Source organism: Salmo salar, chromosome 05 (genome assembly GCF_965601325.2).
Source record: "Salmo salar chromosome 05, fSalSal1, whole genome shotgun sequence".
Classification (NCBI taxonomy): Eukaryota; Metazoa; Chordata; class Actinopteri; order Salmoniformes; family Salmonidae; genus Salmo; species Salmo salar.
Genome location: NC_138295.1, coordinates 25,181,176 through 25,200,850, shown reverse-complemented (window position 1 = coordinate 25,200,850; position 19,675 = coordinate 25,181,176). Strand labels below are relative to the sequence as shown.

General features: G+C 42.4%; 2 protein-coding genes across 3 annotated transcripts; one reads left to right on the top strand and one right to left on the bottom strand.

Annotated features, from left to right (window-relative positions):
• The first annotated feature begins 712 nt into the window (after positions 1–712).
• On the top strand, positions 713–4,315 carry LOC106604434 (C1GALT1-specific chaperone 1). 2 transcript variants are annotated; one of them, XM_014199040.3, is made up of 2 exons: positions 713–869; positions 1,222–4,315. In XM_014199040.3, exon 2 carries the CDS (start codon positions 1,240–1,242, stop codon positions 2,194–2,196), a length of 957 nt encoding a protein of 318 aa, XP_014054515.3. In that variant the 5' UTR covers positions 713–869; positions 1,222–1,239; the 3' UTR covers positions 2,197–4,315. The 2 variants fall into 2 exon arrangements, with proteins under 2 accessions (XP_014054515.3, XP_014054516.3); XM_014199041.3 differs by having other exon boundaries at positions 717–865.
• Positions 4,316–6,943: 2,628 nt separating this feature from the next.
• tma20 (Translation machinery-associated protein 20) lies at positions 6,944–19,408 on the bottom strand. Its single transcript, NM_001141426.1, is given in 6 exon segments — positions 6,944–7,174; positions 17,155–17,222; positions 17,727–17,860; positions 17,954–18,051; positions 18,853–19,005; positions 19,208–19,408. Coding segments are annotated over 6 exon segments (546 nt in total). The 5' UTR covers positions 19,219–19,408; the 3' UTR covers positions 6,944–7,092.
• Between the last annotated feature and the right edge of the window lie 267 nt (positions 19,409–19,675).

Below are 19,675 nucleotides of genomic sequence, written 5' to 3'. Positions count from 1 at the left end.
TAACGTCGTTACAAGTTACTATGATATTCCTTCTTAGTTGGCTCGATAATGTTATAGAAAAATGTTTTATTGTATATATATGGCCTCCTCTCTTGCTGTGAAAAAAATACTTGGGCTAGTTTTCAAGCCTTTTGGGCAGGTCTTGAGTGGTCATTGGGCTAGAAATATTTGCTTGACCTGGCAACTGTGATCCCAGTGAGTAGTAGATTTGTGTCAGTACAGAAGGATAGGCCATTGAGTGTTTTGAGCTTCAGAAAGGTTGGCTTCTTAGCAATGGTTATCAACTGTAACGCAGAAATGGAATGTAAATCACAGAAAATAGATGTTGGCGGTCGCAGCTGCAGAGAAGTATTTGGGTAAATTAGATTTGACTTCTGAAGAGTTACAGGGTGTGTTTAGTGGGGGTGCCCCATCCTTCCAGGCCATAGGCATGGTGCAGGAGAAAATAGAGTCAAAGTATTGGAATGGGGCAGTGGGTTTTTTAATGAGTGTAGGTGGCAGCTGCAGTGAAGTACCTGGGTGTATGAGATTTTACTGCAGAAGAGTTATAAGATGTTTTGATATTCTTTATGAAATAGCGGTATATAGGTGTATGGTTGGTTGGTGTGTAATTTTTTACTTATTTTTTCCCCATTTACTTTTTGTATCACAAATGTAAAGTGATTGAACACAGTAGGTGGCGGCATTCACACACAAGATGTGCGAACGCCATGATAGCAAAGAAGAAGAACCCGGAAGTTCGTTGTGTTTGTAAATCCAACAGCTGGCTTGCAACCCTGAGGTATATCAGCATACGGAAACCTCCTTCGACAGGAGTGGAAACTAAAAAGGAAAGGAAGGAATTCTCTGTCAGCTGCAGTCGTTTGTAGGTAAGTGTTTTCTAGATTTTGTTTGGGGGGGGGGGGTTGAAACGTTTCTCTTAATGAGATGTGTTTATAGCTAATCTAGCTGGCTATCTGTAACGTTCGCTAGAAATCAAGCTAACTACCTATTCGCCTTGCTTGTAAAGTTATAGGTAGGGTAGCCAGCCAGCCATTAAAATGTCCTTGTTAATGCTAACAGCAAAAAGTTAGCTTGCTAACAGTAGTTAGCTAGCAACACACTCGAATAACATGAAATGACAGTCACTTGTTAGGTATGTAGCTAGCGTGTTTTTCAATGGTCATGAGTATCCATTTTAATAAGTAATATGGCGAATTAATGGTTTCTTCCTACTTTCAGCGTGTGCTGTTGACAAACATGTTGTCGGAAGGCAGCTCCTTTGTGAAGGGGATAGCCCTGGGAGGCACATTCTGCCTGTTGTTGTCCTTGTTGGGGAACTATACACCAGGCATGCAGTCCAGCCCAGAGGACCACCACCACCACCACCACATCAAGGCTCCCACCAAGGACGAGCTACAGAGCCTGTCTGATTCCCAGATGGTGGAGCTGAGCCAGAGAGTGCGAGTCTATTGCGTCATCATGGTTCAGCCTTCTGTCCTGGTGTATTGGGCCACAGCCAAGGACACCTGGGGTAAACACTGCGACCACGCCGTATTCTACAGCTCCGAGTCGGCCAAAGCTCTGGAAGCGGTGGACCTTAATGAACAGGACGAGTGGGCCAAGCTGCGCAAGGCCCTGAAGCACGCGTATGACAATGCCGGCGATCTGCGCTGGTTCTTCGTGGCGCGGTCCACCACCTTCGCCATCATCGAGAACCTCAAGTACCTCATTCTGGCCAAGGACCCCAATGAGCCCTTCTACATAGGCCATGCCATGAAATCGGGTGAACTGGAGTACGTGGAGTACCAGAGCGGCATTGTGCTGAGCTATGAGGCACTCAAGAGGCTGGTGAATGTGTTCAAGGACGAGGACAAGTGTCCGGAGAGAGGCAGAGCCCTGTGGAAGCTGAGCGAGGAGAAACAATTAGCTATATGTCTGAAGTACACCGGGGTCTTTGCAGAGAATGGTGAGGACATACAGGGCAAGGGGCTGTTCAACAGTAAGAGTGTGGGTTCACTCATCCAAGACAGCATGGACAAAAAAAACTTGGACGTGGTGGAGGGCTGCTGCCCTGACTTAGCCATCACCTTCAGCGGAATGTCACCAAACCAGATGCAGGTCATGATGTTTGGAGTTTACAGACTACGCCCGTATGGGCACAACTTTCATGATTCCTTGATATTCCTGCCCCCTGAGGGCTCTGACAACGACTAAAGTGCAAGGCTTCTCCCTTTCGGGCAGACATGGCATTAACCAGACTGCTGCTGTCAAGTCCTGACTGGTGAATAAAGACAGTTTTCTTATTCAGTTTGTGAGCATGAGGGAGGGTGGCAAGTACTTGAGGGACGCAAATCAGTATTCTTAGTCTTTTATACCTTTTTGAATTTGCACTCTGCACGTAATACCATTGTGGAAAAGGAATGAACAGATGAAGAAATCACAAATTTGTAGAGCAAATGTGTCACACATTCCACAGAAGGCCAAGTATCTGTGGGTTTTTGCTCCAACCTTGTACTTAATTGATGAATTAAGGTCACTAATTAGTAAGTAACTCCCCTTGCATGGTTTAACACTAGGCCCTCCATGGAATGAGTTTAACATTCCTGTAATCTATAGTATACATAAATTTAATTAACACAATTTACATTTTTATTGGTATTTGTGGTTGATTTTAGTTTAGGCTAATAAACTCAGCAAAAAAATAAATGTTCTCTCACTGTCAACTGCATTTATTTAAAGCAAACTTAACATGTGTAAATATTTGTATGAACATAAGATTCAACAACTGAGACATAAACTGAACAAGCTCCACAGACATGTGACTAACAGAAATTGAATAATGTGTCCCTGAACAAAGGGGGGTCAAAATCAAAAGTAACAGTCAGTATCTGGTGTGGCCACCAGCTGCATTAAGTACTGCAGTGCATCTCCTCCTCATGGACTGTACCAGATTTGCCAGTTCTTGCTGTGAGATGTTACCCCACTCTTCCACCAAGGCACCTGCAAGTTCCCGGACATTTCTGGGGGGAATGGCCTTAGTCCTCAACCTCCGATCCAACAGGTCCCAGGTGTGCTCAATGGGATTGAGATCCGGGCTCTTCGCTGGCCATGGCAGAACACTGACATTCCTGTCTTGCAGGAAATCACGCACAGAACGAGCAGTATGGCTGGTGGCATTGTCATGTCAGGATGAGCCTGCAGGAAGGGTACCACATGAGGGAGGAGGAGGTCTTCCCTGTAACGCACAGCGTTGAGATTGCCTGCAATGATAACAAGCTCAGTCCGATGATGCTGTGACACACCGCCTCAGACCATGACGGACCCTCCACCTCCAAATCGATCCCGTTCCAGAGTGCAGGCCTCGGTGTAACGCTCATTCTTTCGACGATAAAAGCGAATCCGACCATCACCCCTGGTGAGACACAACCGCGACTCGTCAGTGAAGAGCACTTTTTGCCAGTCCTGTCTGGTCCAGTGACGGTGGGTTTGTGGACGTTGGCAACGTTTTTGCCGGTGATGTCTGGTGAGGACCTGCCTTACAACAGGCCTACAAGCCCTCAGTCCAGCCTCTCTTAGTCTATTGCGGACAGTCTGAGCACTGATGGAGGGATTGTGTGTTCCTGGTGTAACTCGGGCAGTTGTTGTTGCCATCCTGTACCTGTCCCGCAGGTGGGATGTTCAGATCTACCGATCCTGTGCAAGTGTTGTTACACGTGGTCTGCCACTGCGAGGACCATCAGCTGTCCTTCCCGTAGCGCTGTCTTAGGTGTCTCACAGTACAAACATTGCAATTTATTGCCCTGGTCACATCTGTAGTCCTCATGCCTCCTTGCAGCATGCCTAAGGCACGTTCACGCGGATGAGCAGGGACCCGGGGCATCTTTCTTTTGGTGTTTTTCAGAGTCAGTAGAAAGGCCTCTTTTTAGTGTCCTAAGTTTTCATAACTGACCTTAATTGCCTATCGTCTGTAAGCTGTTAGTGTCTTAACGACCGTTCCACAGGTGCATGTTCATTAATTGTAAAAAACAATATTTTAAAAAAGCATGAAAGTGTTTAAACCCTTTACAATGAAGATCTGAAGTTATTTGGAATTTTATGAATTATCTTTGAAATAAAGGGTCTTGAAAAAGAGACGTTTGTTTTTTTGCTGAGTTTATAAGGCCACATGGTGTGAACATTTGAAATAATCTTGAGGTATTGATGTCTCTAAACAGTTTGCTACAAATGATCGGTTGCCACCGTTGTAATAGAAATTGTTGGTGGATTTGTTTTTATTTTGGGTAACTATTTTACCCACTTGAAACACCCGATGAAATAAAAATATTGGAAGCCATGTTTATCCTCCTAATACTAAATGAAATGAATTGTTCTGCTGAGACTGTTGCTGCATTTAGTCATAATGGGAAATCATAGTTCTTACTGACAAGTGCTAAATCAAATACTGAGCACTAAAGCCAAATAGGCCTATCTCATAGTGAAGCAGTTTCATCTTACCCCTTGTTATTGATAAGCTAATAGATATACATGCACAGTGCTTTCAGGAAAGTATTCAGACCCCTTGACCTTCTCCACATTGTTACGTTACAGCCTTTTTCTAAAATGTTTTTTTCCCCCCCTAAATCTACACACAATACCCTATAATGTCGACGCAAAAACAGGTTTTTAGACATTTTGTAAATTAAACAAAATAAAAATAAATGTACAAGTATTCAGACCCTTTACTCAGTACTTTGTTAAAGCACCTTTGGCAGCGATTACAGCCTTGAGTCTTCTTGGATATGACGCTACAAGCTTGGCACACCTGTGTTTGGAGTTTCTCCCGTTCTTCTCTGCAGATCCTCAAGCTCTGACAGATTGAATGGGAGTGTCACTGCATAGCTAATTTCAGGTCTCTCCAGAGTTGTTCGTCCAGGTTCTGGCTGGGCCACTCAAGGACATTCTAATCCATGTTTTCCTCTAGGATTTTGCTTTTTTAAAGTCATCATTGGCCTCATTGTGAAATCCCGGAGCAGTTTCCTTCCTCTCCGGCAACTGAGTTAGGAAGAACGCCTGTATCTTTGTAGTGACGGTGTATTGATACACCATCCAAAATGTAATTAACTTCACCATGCTCAAAGGGATATTCTGCTTTTAAAAATAAAACAAATTATCCATCTAACAATAGGTGCCCTTTGTGATGCATTGGAAAAGCTCCCTGGTCTTTGATTGAATCTGTTTAATTCACTGCTTGACTGAGGGACCGGACCTTACCTTATCTGTAGGTGTGGGGAACAGAGATGAGGTAGTCATTCATGTTAAACACTTATTACACACAGTGAGTCCATGCAACTAATGTGACTTGATAAGCACATTTTTACTCCTGAACTCATTTAGGATTGCCATAGAAAAGGGGTTGAATACTTAACTCAAGGCTTTTCAATTTTAATGGGTAAAAAATGTGAAACAATTGTACTTTTACATTATGGGGTATTCTGTGTAGGCCATTGACAAATCTCAATCCATTTTAAATTCAGGCTGTAACAACCAAATGTGGAAAAAGTCAAGGGGTGTGAATACTTTGAAGACACTGTATATAAAACATTAGTAACACCTGCTCTTTCCATGAGACTGACCAGGTGAAAGTTATGATCCCTTATTGATGTCACTTGTTAAATCCACTTCCATCAGTATAGATGAAGGGGAGGAGACAGGTTAAAGAAGGATTTTTAAGTCTTGAGACATGGATTGTGTATGTGCCATTGAGGGTGAATGGGCACGACAAAAGATTTTAAATGGCTTTGAACAGGGGTAGTAGGTGCCAGGCGCACCGGTTTGAGTGTCAAGAAATGCAACTATACTGATTCACGCTCAACAGTTTCCCGTGTGTATCAAGAATGGTCCACTACCCAAAGGACATCCAGCCAACTTGACACAACTGTGGGAAGCATTAGAGCAACATGGGCGTAGAGTCTATGCCCCAACGAATTAAAGCTGTTCTGACAGCAAAAGTGGGTGGAACTCAATATTAGGAAGGTGTTCCTAACGTTTTGTAAACTTATTTTTGGGACTAATACAATGTAATGTAATATGGCTGATTTTTGAAGGACATGCAAACGCTTGCGTCAGGCCCATTCCTTAATACCCCACTGAAACTGTAACCCTCATTTTGTAATCAGTTAATTTGCTCCAGTATATCAGTGTCCATGATGTTTTAAGTGGAAGATATGGATTTTGTTTTCACTGATGTCAAAGCCCTAATTTCATACCCATAACCTTTAAACGACTACTGAGAGATTGGAAAGCAGGTGGGACAGGTTTTTCCGAGGCCAAGTCTGCTTTTCAGTCTAGAGACAAATCTTATTTCTTGATCACATTCTCTACTGATTTCCTAATGCTGTCAGAACAGGATGAACAGGACCACGGCTGTATCCAACAACCAAGGCTAGGTGGTTCTCAATTGGGATAAAGTCTGCTTTGTGACCCGAAAAGGGGCCACCATATGTAGGAGTGTGAATTTGTTAATAAGCAGGTGTCTGCTTCTCCTCGATAGCATAACTGTATCCTCTCGGCTCCCTATCTCTGAAGCGTTTTGAAATCTGCCACACCCCTTTTGAATCATTTCTCGGAAATATGCACACATTTAAAAACACGCCTGTATTCATGCGTCATTGTACACCCTGGAGTAGATTTAATATGGACAAGTGTCAGCTAGATTACTTGTTCTCATACATACAACACCTGAAAAGTTGGCACTTAAATGAAAAGAGAATGTGACCATTTTTATTTGTTTTGGGAGTTTATCTTCAGTTAGCCTCCAATTTGTTAAAGAGTTATTTGATTTAACATAAATCCATGTATCAGCATATATACGTGGTACTATGATCTACAATCCATTTCAAATGTTTTGCTCCTAGTAGCAAGTGAATCCCAACGACTTTGACAAAGAAACCATGAAATTTAAAGGCCGTGAAAAAGGGAAAATATCTTGAATGCAGGTTTTTATTTGTGCATTAATTGGGGATTGGTTCAAAGCCTCCAGCTAGTTACACAGCTAAGTCCATTGACGTAAACAATCGACTGGCAGCCTCACTGTCAAGAGCTTCACGTTGTCCAGGGGGGGTTGAAGACATCTCACTTATACGTCTTCATGTGCCACAGTCCATCATTAAGATAGTGAACAGTTTCAACTCCTACTCCCTTGTTGACTTTTTCTCTGCTCACAAAAAAAGTGAAATGGAATGAGCATTAGGCAAGTTTACAAAAGTACAGTAGTGTATATATATATATATATATATATATATATATATATATATATATATATATATATATATATATAAAATCACACACAGGAGGTTGGTGGCACCTTAATTGGGAAGGATGGGCTCATTAATGGCTGGAGTGGAATAGTTTCCATGTTTGATGCCATTCCATTTGCTCTGTTCCAGCCATCATTATGAGCCATCCCTACAAGTACATTTCTGTGGTGTGAATGGGTCTTTCTATAAATAAGGGGGCCAATGTGACTGATCAACATTTCAAAATGGTTTGAAAGAAAAATATTATGCAGTTCCATGTGTACTTTAGAGGAATCAAAGTAAATATGCAAATTGGCCCATAACTCCACCTATAAAACAGACCTTGGACTACACATCCTTTAAGCAGAGTACACATACATTGGCGAGTCAAATTCAGGGACTTTTTTGAACACCTAATTGTAATTTGCTTATAGGGCCTAATATAGAATCCACCCCCCCCCCCCAAAAAAGCGTAAAGTGTCAAAAGTAGGCCATTACCACTTAAGAAAAACTCCACCCAAAAACTATTAGTCCATTGTTGATATACTGCCAAAATATTGTGCATGTCAGCAATCAGGTTTAAGATATGGAACTTTCAAAATATAGAATTTTGTCCCATATGATACAACATTTTGGGACTATTGTATATCAACCATAGACTAATGAAACAACGTACCAAAATAGTTTTTGGGTGAAGTTTTCCATTAAGAATGTATTTTTTTTAGGCCTCCTCTGCAATGCATTGATATTCAAATGATTATTTTCTAATATATGTGAGAATATTGTGGACATTGCCTGACTAAATAGACTGGATGCATGGCGATCTTTCTGTAGTCTGTGGCCAACGTAGGCACACATAATGGAAGGATTTGTATCGAAAGCCAACAGATGTTGTCGTCAATAACCGTACGTGGTTTTACCGCACAGAGTAGGTCAACGCCCTTCAATTGAAGCTGCGGGAAACAAACAAAACTAGGCACATCGCTCACAAAAACAGATAAAAAATGAGATCACTAATAATTATATGGGAGCAGAGCTTACAAATTGGCTACAATAATTACAAGGACTTTTCAAACACCAAATTGAGGTCAATGTCTGATTTTAAGGTAGGCCTAAACCAGCAGTCTACTTGAATTTGAGCTCCAAATTGGCTACTTTCAAACCCCTGGTATTGTTTAAAATTGCAGGTGTAACAAGGAAAACAAAATGTATTTGTCATCAGTGGTGTAAAGTACACTGCTCAAAAAAATAAAGGGAATACTTAAACAACACAATGTAACTCCAAGTCAATCACACTTCTGTGAAATCAAACTGTCCACTTAGGAAGCAACACTGATTGACAATAAATTTCACACGCTGTTGTGCAAATGGAATAGACAACAGGTGGAAATTATAGGCAATTAGCAAGACACCCCCAATAAAGGAGTGATTCTGCAGGTGGGGACCCCAGACCACTTCTCAGTTCCTATGCTTCCTGGCTGATGTTTTGGTCACTTTTGAATGCTGGCGGTGCTTTCACTCTAGTGGTAGCATGAGACGGAGTCTACACCCCACACAAGTGGCTCAGGTAGTGCAGGTCATCGAGGATGGCACATCAATACGAGCTGTGGCAAGAAGGTTTGCTGTGTCTGTCAGCGTAGTGTCCAGAGCATGGAGGCGCTACCAGGAGACAGGCCAGTACATCAGGGGACGTGGAGGAGGCCGTAGGAGGGCAACAACCCAGCAGCAGGACCGCTACCTCCGCCTTTGTGCAAGGAGGAGCAGGAGAAGCACTGCCAGAGCCCTGCAAAATGACCTCCAGCAGGCCACAAATGTGCATGTGTCTGCTCAAACGGTCAGAAACAGACTCCATGAGGGTGGTATGAGGGCCCGACATCCACAGGTGGGGGTTGTGCTTACAGCCCAACACCGTGCAGGACGTTTGGCATTTGCCAGAGAACACCAAGATTGGCAAATTCGCCACTGGCGCCCTGTGCTCTTCACAGATGAAAGCAGGTTCACACTGAGCACGTGACAGACGTGACAGAGTCTGGAGACGCTGTGGAGAACGTTCTGCTGCCTGCAACATCCTCCAGCATGACCGGTTTGGCGGTGGGTCAGTCATGGTGTGGGGTGGCATTTCTTTGGGGGGCCGCACAGCCCTCCATGTGCTCGCCAGAGGTAGCCTGACTGCCATTAGGTACTGAGATGAGATCCTCAGACCCCTTGTGAGACCATATGCTGGTGCGGTTGGCCCTGGGTTCCTCCTAATGCAAGACAATGCTAGACCTCATGTGGCTGGAGTGTGTCAGCAGTTCCTGCAAGAGGAAGGCATTGATGCTATGGACTGGCCCGCCCGTTCCCCAGACCTGAATCCAATTGAGCACATCTGGAACATCATGTCTCGCTCCATCCACCAACGCCACATTGCACCATAGACTGTCCAGGAGTTGGCGGATGCTTTAGTCCAGGTCTGGGAGGAGATCCCTCAGGAGACCATCCACCACCTCATCAGGAGCATTCCCAGGCATTGTAGGGAGGTCATACAGGCACGTGGAGGCCACACACACACTACTGAGCCTCATTTTGACTTGTTTTAAGGAAATTACATCAAAGTTGGATCAGCCTGTAGTGTGGTTTTCCACTTTAATTTTGAGTGTGACTCCAAATCCAGACCTCCATGGGTTGATAAATTGGATTTCCATTGATTATTGTTGTGTGATTTTGTTGTCAGCACATTCAACTATGTAAAGAAAAAATTATTTAATAAGATTATTTATTTCATTCAGATCTAGGATGCGTTGTTTAAGTGTTCCCTTTATTTTTTTGAGCAGTATATTTTTACCTACTACGTTTTTTGGGGGGGTATCTGTACTTTACTATTTATATTTGACTACTTTTACTTTTCTACATTCCTTAAAATATTGTACATTTTACTCCATACATTTGCCTTGACACCCAAAAGTACTTGTTACATTTTGAATGCTAAACAGGGCAGGAAAATAGTCATTCACGCACTTATCAACCGAATAACCCTGGTCATCCCTACTGCCTCTGATCTGGCAGACTCACTAAACATATGCTTCGTTTGTAAATTACGTCTGAATGTTGGAGTGTGCCTGTGGCTTTCCGTAAATAAATAAACAAGAAAACGGTGCCATCTGGTTTTTAAATGATTTATACTTTTACTTTTGATACTTTAAAGTATTTGGTTTAAAATATACTTAACTCAAGTAGAATTTTACTGGGTGACTTTTACTTGAGACATTTATTACAGTCAAGTATGACAGTTGGGTACTTTTTCCACCACTGTTTCATGTTAATTCATTACCAGATCATATTGTGAATAAGCCGACTAGGCTATGAAAAGTTATTTACAGTGCATTCGGAAACTATTCAGACCTTGACTTATTCCACATTTTGTTACATTACAGCCTTATTCTAAAATGTATTCAATAGCCCATAATGACAAAGCGAAAACAGGTTTAGACATTTTTGCAAATGTATTACAAATAAAACAAATACCTTATTTACATAAGTATTCTGACCCTTTTATAAGACTTGATTGAGCTCAGGTGCATTGATCATCCTTGATGTTTCTAAAACTTGATTGGAGTCCACCTGTGGAAATTTAAATTGATTTGGGCATGATTTGGAAAGGCACAACTGTCTATATAAAAGGTCCCACAGTTGACAGTGCGTGTCAGAGCAAAAAACAAGCCATGACGTCGAAAGAATTGTCCGTAGTGCTCCGAGACAGGATTGTGTCGAGGCACAGATCTGGGGAAGGGTACCAACAACTGTCTGCAGCATTGAAGGTCCCCAAGAACACAGTGGCCTCCATCATTCTTAAATGGAAGAAGTTTGGAACCACCAAAACTCTTCCTAGAGCTGGCTGCCCAGCCAAATTGAGCAATTGGGGGAGAAGGGCCGTGGTCAGGGAGGTGACCAAGAACCCAATGGTCACTCTGACAAGAGCTCCAGAGTTCCTCTGTGGAGATGGTTGTCCTTCTGGAAGGTTCTTCCATCTCTATAGCACTCCACTAATCTGGCCTTTATGGTAGAGTGGCCAGACGGAAGCCACTCCTCAGTAAAAGGCACGACAGCCCGCTTGGAGTTTGCGAAAAGGCACCTAAAGGACTCAGACCATGAAAAACAAGATTTTCTGGTCTGATGAAACCAAGATTGAACTCTTTGGCCTGAATGCAAAGCGTCACGTCTGGAGGAAACCTGGCACCATTCCGATGGTGGAACATGGTGGCAGCATCATGCCGTGGGGATGTTTTTCAGCAGCGGGACTGAGACTAGTCAGGATCGAGGGAAAGATGAATGGAGCAAAGTACAGAGAGATCCTTGATGAAAACCTGTTCCAGAGTGCTCAGGACCTCAGACTGGGGCGAAGGTTCACCTTCCAACAGGACAACGACCCTAAGCACACAGCCAAGACAACGCAGGAGTGGCATCGGGACAAGTATCAATGTCCTCGAGTGGCCCAGCCAGAATCTGGACTGGAGAATCAGAATCTGAAGAATGTGAGAAACTCCCCAAATATACAGTGAGGGAAAAAAGTATTTGATCCCCTGCTGATTTTGTACGTTTGCCCACTGACAAAGAAATGATCAGTCTATAATTTTAATGGTAGGTTTATTTGAACAGTGAGACAGAATAATAAAAAAATCCAGAAAAACACATGTCAAAAATTTTATAAATTGATTTCCATTTTAATGAGGTTAATAAGTATTTGACCCCCTCTCAATCAGAAAGATTTCTGGCTCCCAGGTGTCTTTTATACAGGTAAAGAGCTGAGATTAGGAACACACTCTTAAAGGGAGTGCTCCTAATCTCAGCTTGTTACCTGTATAAAAGACACCTGTCCACAGAAGCAATCAATCAATCAGATTCCAAACTCTCCACCATGGCAAGACCAAAGAGCTCTCCCAGGATGTCAGGGACAAGATTGTAGACCTACACAAGGCTGGAATGGGCTACAAGACCATCGCCAAGCAGCTTGGTGAGAAGGTGACAACAGTTGGTGAGATTATTCGCAAATGGAAGAAACACAAAAGAACTGTCAATCTTGCATGGAGCCCCAGGCCGAGGGAGATCTCACCTTGTGGAGTTGCAATGATCATGAGAACGGTGAGGAATCAGCCCAGAACTACACGGGAGGATCTTGTCAATGATCTCAAGGCAGCTGGGACCATAGTCACCAAGAAAACAATTGGTAACACACTACGCCGTGAAGGACTGAAATCCTGCAGCGCCCGCAAGGTCCCCCTGCTCAAGAAAGCACATACATGCCCGTCTGAAGTTTGCCAATGAACATCTGAATGATTCAGAGGACAACTTGGTGAAAGTGTTGTGGTCAGATGAGACCAAAATGGAGCTCTTTGGCATCAACTCAACTCGCTGTGTTTGGAGGAGGAGGAATGATGCTTATGACACCAAGATTACCAACCCCACCGTCAAACATGGAGGTGGAAACATTATGCTTTGGGGGTGTTTTTCTGCTAAGGGGACAGGACAACTTCACCGCATCAAAGGGACGATGGACGGGGCCATGTACCATCACATCTTGGGTGAGAACCTCCTTCCCTCAGCCAGGGCATTGAAAATGGGTCGTGGATGGGTATTCCAGCATGACAATGACCCAAAACACACAGCCAAGGCAACAAAGGAGTGGCTCAAAAAGAAGCACATTAAGGTCCTGGAGTGGCCTAGCCAGTCTCCAGACCTTAATCCCATAGAAAATCTGTAGAGGGAGCTGAAGGTTCGAGTTGCCAAACATCAGCCTCGAAACCTTAATGACTTGGAGAAGCTCTGCAAAGAAGAGTGGGACAAAATCCCTCCTGAGATGTGTGCAAACCTGGTGGCCAACTACAAGAAACATCTGACCTCGGTGGCAAAACCCTTGTTGGCAATCACAAAGTACTAAGTCATGTTTTGCAGAGGGGTCAAATACTTATTTCCCACATTAAGATGCAAATCAATTCATAACATTTTTGACATGCGTTTTTCTGGATTTTTTGTCGTTGTTATTCTGTCTCTCACTGTTCAAATAAACCTACCATTAAAATTATAGACTGATCATTTCTTTGTCAGTGGGCAAACGTACAAAATCAGCAGGGGATCAAATACTTTTTTCTCTCACTGTAGGTGTGCCAAGCTTGTAGCATAATATCCAAGAATACTCAAGGCTGTAATCGCTGCCAAAGGTGCTTCAACAAAGCACTAAGTAAAGGGTCTGAATACTTATGTAAATGTTTATAAAATATTTTTATAATTTGGCCAAAAAAAAAATTACAACTCTTTTTGCTTTGTCATTATGGGGTATTGTGTGTAGATTAAGGGAAAAAAATCTATTTAATACATTTTAGAACAAGGCTGTAACGTAACAAAATGTGACAAGTCAAGGGGTCTGAATACTTAGCGAATGCACTATATATCCAGAATAATTCATAGGAAGAGCGTTGGGTGTTGTGCAATAGTCTATCCTATAGAATTCTGCACAGTAGACTCAGTGTCCAATCCGAGGCGCAATAACATATGTAAAGGAACTCATTACCTTGATGCTTTCTCTGTTCAATCTTGGGATATTAGAGCCAATGTGGATCCAGGCACAACTGTCTTCACTGGTGTAATGAATGAGACACAAATATTCTGGACATTCCTCAAACATTACATGCGCTATCACAACAGCTGAAAATTCCTTCCTGGATCAGATGATGTGAGAAAATATCACACTTAAATAAATCAGCTGGACACCAAATGCGCATCCAAGTATCAATGCATAATTATTTTAGAACCATGTTAATGGCAGTATCAGTTTAGGTTTTACGGTGACTCTTTTGGTTAGAAACATTGGGTTTTGCAATCTCAATTTTGGATATGCATACCCATAAACTGTTTTCGCCCCATAACATGAGACACGAACTGCTACCTGGAAATGGATCCTATTGCAGAAATGTATTTACTGGACTCCTGAAAAACACCACTCACTCCTGGCCAGTTCCATCGGATTTCTGCTTGGATGCTAGATCATTCCTGTTAATGGATGCCCAGTATGCCCTTCTCCCTAGGACTCTGATAGATGCAGAGCTAGTTAACCCAGTGGTGCCTGAACTTTTTTTTAAATACTAGCTTGTTGACGCTTAGAAAAAATAACCGCTATAGTTACCACTGCTTTATACTAGCATGGGGAAAATCTGAAGGCCTTGTCCACGAGTCTGTCAGTAATCAGGTGCTAGCGGCTGACAGACTGATGGTAGAACAATCTAAGGCAGGAAGATTGGTTATATCAGCCTTTGTGACTGAACAATTCTGAGAGCCTTTTCTCCTGGGAAGATGGTGAGCTTATCAGTGCGGTAAACATCTGTTCCTTTGTTATTCTGTTATCTACGTTTTCATTGGCTGGTAACTTGTATGTGCCTGTGTGTCAAACGGATTCTCACGCAAAGTGTGAGCAATAATGTTTACCTGTCTGTCCCCTCTGCTCCCTATCTGGAAGAAGAGGGACAGAACATTCTTATGACAAATGCCATTTCCCCCCAGACAGGGGAGTCTGAAACCCCTGGTTTACAGAGCTCCAATACCAGGACTAGTTATGCTGAGATACCATAAAAAGGGGAGATTGTGGAAGAGTACATTTTGATTTGTTATCTTATATGACCTGTAGAAGGTACAGGTCATTCTGTTCCTCATCTTGTCTGTAAGGTTGCTCTGTTCCCTAATATGCTCAAATCGCACTGTTTCAAGTTGCCCTTTTGTAATATAACTAGGGATGCGCAATATATTGGTAAGCAGATCGAAATCGGCCGATATTAGCTACAAATGTCGGCATCGGATCTGTCTAGTTTAACGCTGTTGTGCAAAACCGATGTCAAAGCTGACATGAATACCTATATAACATAGGTAGATGACGTAATGACGGCATGAAAAATACAGCGCTACATGTGCAACACAGCATTCCTAACCTAGCCCACAATGTCTGCTGTGTGGATCTATTTTGAAGTTTCAAAGGATGATAACAAAAAGGCCATATGTAACGTTTGTGCTGCTATTATTTCCAGAGGGGAGAAAGTGAAATATTTCAATACCACAAACCTAATCACTCATTTGAAAGTACATCACCCCCAGACGTTCAGCGACTTAGAACAAAAGCAGAAAAAAAACAGAGCGCACTTCCAACAACTAAACAAGTTCAAGTCCAGCAGTCATTTGAAAGTAAGAACATTTCAGCGAGACAACTCAAAGGCGAAATCCATTAACGGCAAGATAATGGCATTCATTCCCCTTGACAATCATCCGTTCTCTGTCGTGGATGTTGGCTTTCGCCGACTGGTCGAGCACCTCGAGCCCCGGTACACACTACCAAGTAGGAACTATTTTTCAGATGCTGCCCTACCAGAGTTACACAGCATCCATGAGCTACTTGCTATAGGCGCCACTGCTATTAGCTTCACGATTGACATTTGGACCAGCGACGTCAGCCCCATGAGCATGTTGAGTCTGACAGCACAGTGGGTCGACGAGGATTTCGTACTAAGGAAAGCCGTATTGCATGCTCAAGAATGTATTGGTTCTCATACCGCTGTTGCCATTTCAATGGCATTTGAGAACATGTTTGAAACATGAACACTCCTAGCTCCATTCAAACAACTGACTGGAGAAATAAACTCAAACTGTGTCTGCAGCAGACGTGATACCCTCTCATGGCAGTGAAACACCTGCTCAACAAAACTGCCCACACAGACCGTGGGGTTAAAACTTGCAAAAGTAATCTACTAGAGGCTGTGAACAAGCGAGTCGGTGGCCTTCTCTCTGACCCTCTTTACTGTGTCGCCACCTTTTTCGATGCTAGGGACAAGGGCCGCTACTTCGATGCAGACAAACAGGGTTCATGTGAAATGTTAGACACAGCTGGACAAGATGGAAACGGACACAGTGCGCACCGAGGAAGAGGACCCATGACAGAAGAGGCCACGGACAGACAGCTGAAACTTCACTGCTTGACATGCATGATGAAATCCTGGTTGAGAATGAAAAGACTGAACAACGAAACCCAGCAAATAAGTAAAATAAATAGGTTTTGATTGTTTTACAGGTAATGGGGACATATGTAAATGCAAACAAAATAACTTTTTGGTCAGTGTGTGTGTTAACTATTTAACTGTACTAGAATGTTTTAAAGGCCGCTAAAATGTTAAATATTATCGGTATTTGTTTTTTTGGCAAGGAAAATAATCAGGTATCAGCCAAAAATGTCATATCGGTGCATCCCTAAATATAACCAGTCTGTTTCTAAACAACCGTGTTCTAACTTCCTGTGAAACAATCCATCTATTGATAAGCAGAAGTACTGGACTCATTCAAAGGGCATGTGCAACACCCCTCCCATCCTGGGTCAGTATAAATGTCTGAAATCTAAGAGCGAGTCGAATTGGTTTTACCTTGCATGCATGCTCGTAATAAAGCTTTATATATATATAGAGAGATCGTTCTGAGTGGTTTTTCTATCACTGCATTTCTGAGAGCTCTATACAAAAAAACTGTCTGACAGCTAGATCCAGGATTCTTAAAGGGTTCAAGTTCAATGTCCAATTTAACTGATTAATGCTTAATACACGATAACGCCATCTTAAATGCAAGGTCAGAAAAGTAATGTTTCACGTCGCTCGATTTTTGGGGAAAATCCATCAAGACACCAACCATGATAAAGGGTTAAACATCAACTCGTGAATTTGATTGAATATAGCTATGCCCCCTTATATTAATGTAATGATGTGAAGAATATTTTTTGCAGATTATTATCAATGACTTATCAACAGCTGTAACAAGTTGTTCAGTGTAGGAAATCCTCCCTGGTACCCTAGATTATAGAAAGACCCAAATAGGAAAAAGCACACGATGTGATACTTACATGTCTTCTGCAGACATCTTCATGACTCCGACACAAAGCGCATGTTGCTTGCCCTCCGCCATTATGGCCTGAAACCAATTGTCAAGGAAACACCATCTCACATGCACTTGATACTAACAGGAAGTGTCAAAAACACCAATGTTGGTGTATGACATCATTACAAGCTGACATAACGGTGCGTTCGGAAGGTTAAAATGTGTAAAACCAGATGTATGGGTCAAACTGCAACATTATACACATTATTAAGGTTGTAAATGGTTTGTTTTACCATCTTTTGGTCAGAGAGTTGAAAGGTCAGTGACTCATACACTAGTATCAAAATGCTGGTCTGAGTTTCCCACTTGGAACTCCGACTTGAGGGCCGATCTAGTGGTAAGCCATTTCCAACGGGAACTTGGACCTCCTAGTTTCTGAAAGCATCATCATGATCACAATGAATATGATTACATGGATGGGGCCCAGGGGGCCTGATCCTAAATAAAACACTTTCACTATTAGACACTGACAATACAGCCCAGTAAGACGTTGTACTGAACATAAATGATCAGCATAATCGGTCATAGGAAGGATACAACTACTGTTTCTGAGGCAGAGGGGTAGAGTTTGGCGCCTGGGGACGTCAATCCAGGACACATGATATTGGCTCCACTTAAGACAAACTTGATGGCCCCTTTGTCTACTTGTTGGTGTGGAAGAATAAAGGGGTCTGTAAAATATGAACAGAGAAACTTACTGAACAGTACACTGCAACACAGAAATTCATCAGACACCTGCACATCAAAAAGAGTGGATGTCTTACACTTATGCAGCAGTCGGAGGGTTGGGTAGAACGGTCCTTCTCTTTGTCTGAAGAAGAGCAATTCTCCATTCACCGTCAAGATTTCAATGTGTTCATGGCTGCAGGTTGGATGACGGAACACAAAACAACATGTCAAGCTCTTCTCTTGTTCCCCCAAGGGGGGATATACCCAGCCCTCTTGGGTTCTCAGCCGAAGCATGCAACGTGTACAACAATCCCGACACCGTTTCTAAATAGATATCCAGCATCTCCGAAAACCTGTGTGTAACGGAAGAAGGAAGCTAGAAAAGTGTTGAAAGTAAAAAAAATAAGGTTGGCTGCAACGGTTAAAATGTAGAATAAGTGTTTTTTGCATTTGTAAAATGATTTTGATGTGATATGAAAGTAGAGGGCCTTGTATTTCTTGCAATTAAGAATCCATTCACATGTATATGGAGTATCAGACTGTTTTGGCTGCCAGAGTCAATTTGCCTCTAGACATAACTTAAGGGCCTTGGATGGTAAGGAATAGGCTAGGCTACACTCCTTCACAGTACATCTTGGGCTAGTAAAACTGATGTCAACAAATATTCAAAATACAATGGACTTGTTCGACATTGCAGCAGACAGTGCTGGTGACTTGCGACTGACTGATCAACAAATCACCTTGCATGATCATAAATAACTACTAATTACTATTTGTAGATCAGTCAGTCGGTCAACATTTACCCACAATGGGAAAGGGGGATATCTAGTCAGTTGTCCAATTGAATGTATTCAACTGAAATGTGTCTTCTGCATTTAACCCAACCCCTCAATCAGAGAGGTGCATCATGGACTTGCTGATCTGAAACCATTGACTGTATATAGTCTCGAACACGGCCACTGATAAGAGGGAAAAGATGATCTTCTTGACTTACCATCGCACTATTTTGACAGGGTCCTTTTTTGGCATGATATGGTTGAGCCATGACTCAATGTCTGGAAACTGGTCCAACAGCTGGTTTTTGATGCCTTTGATTACAGAGGTCTTCAGCTGAATACAGTTGGAAACATTTTCCTTCTCATCAAATCTGAAACGAGACAATAGAAACACATTCATGTTAGTTTGACCCTTAATTCAAATGAAAGTTAATCAAGAGTTATCAGTTGATAAGTCTATTTGGAAGACTAAGAACATGTTATAGTTAGCTAGCTAAGTGGCTATAGTTAGCTAACTAGCTGCCTGGTCATGTAGATAGCAAGTTAGCTAGGGAAATCATGCATAATACCTACTTTTTAAACATCCTCGTTGGTCGCGTTTACTGTGTTCTTCTCTACCTAGACAAGAATATTATTTTTGCTTGATGTTTGACTTTGATGAACAAAAATCCAATAACATGTATTTCATATATCAATTCAATAGTCTCCCCACGCCTGTTTCGCAGTTTATAGGCAGCAAGTGACGTCAACTTGCGACATGCATGCGACAGTTTCGAACGAAATACGGCAGGCTCCGAACCCGAAGGCCCCATTCGAATATTTTAAAGATGAGTCCTTCCTTCCTCCTTTCTATATTTTATTCCTTTCCATGTCTTTTCTATACGTTGAAAATACGTTCTAAACCATAACTTTAGACAGTAAACCAAAAAACTTTAGATAGTAAAACATAGTTGGGTTACTTGGGTACATTAAAGCACATTATTAGACCATGCCAGAAGTTTTTACTACATGTAGCAGGCAGGTAGCCTAGTGGTTAGAGCG

Coding starts and splice junctions, on each gene's coding strand:
- LOC106604434 (XM_014199040.3), top strand. CDS start 1,240: ATGTTGTCGGAAGGCAGCTCCTTTGTGAAGGGGATAGCCCTGGGAGGC.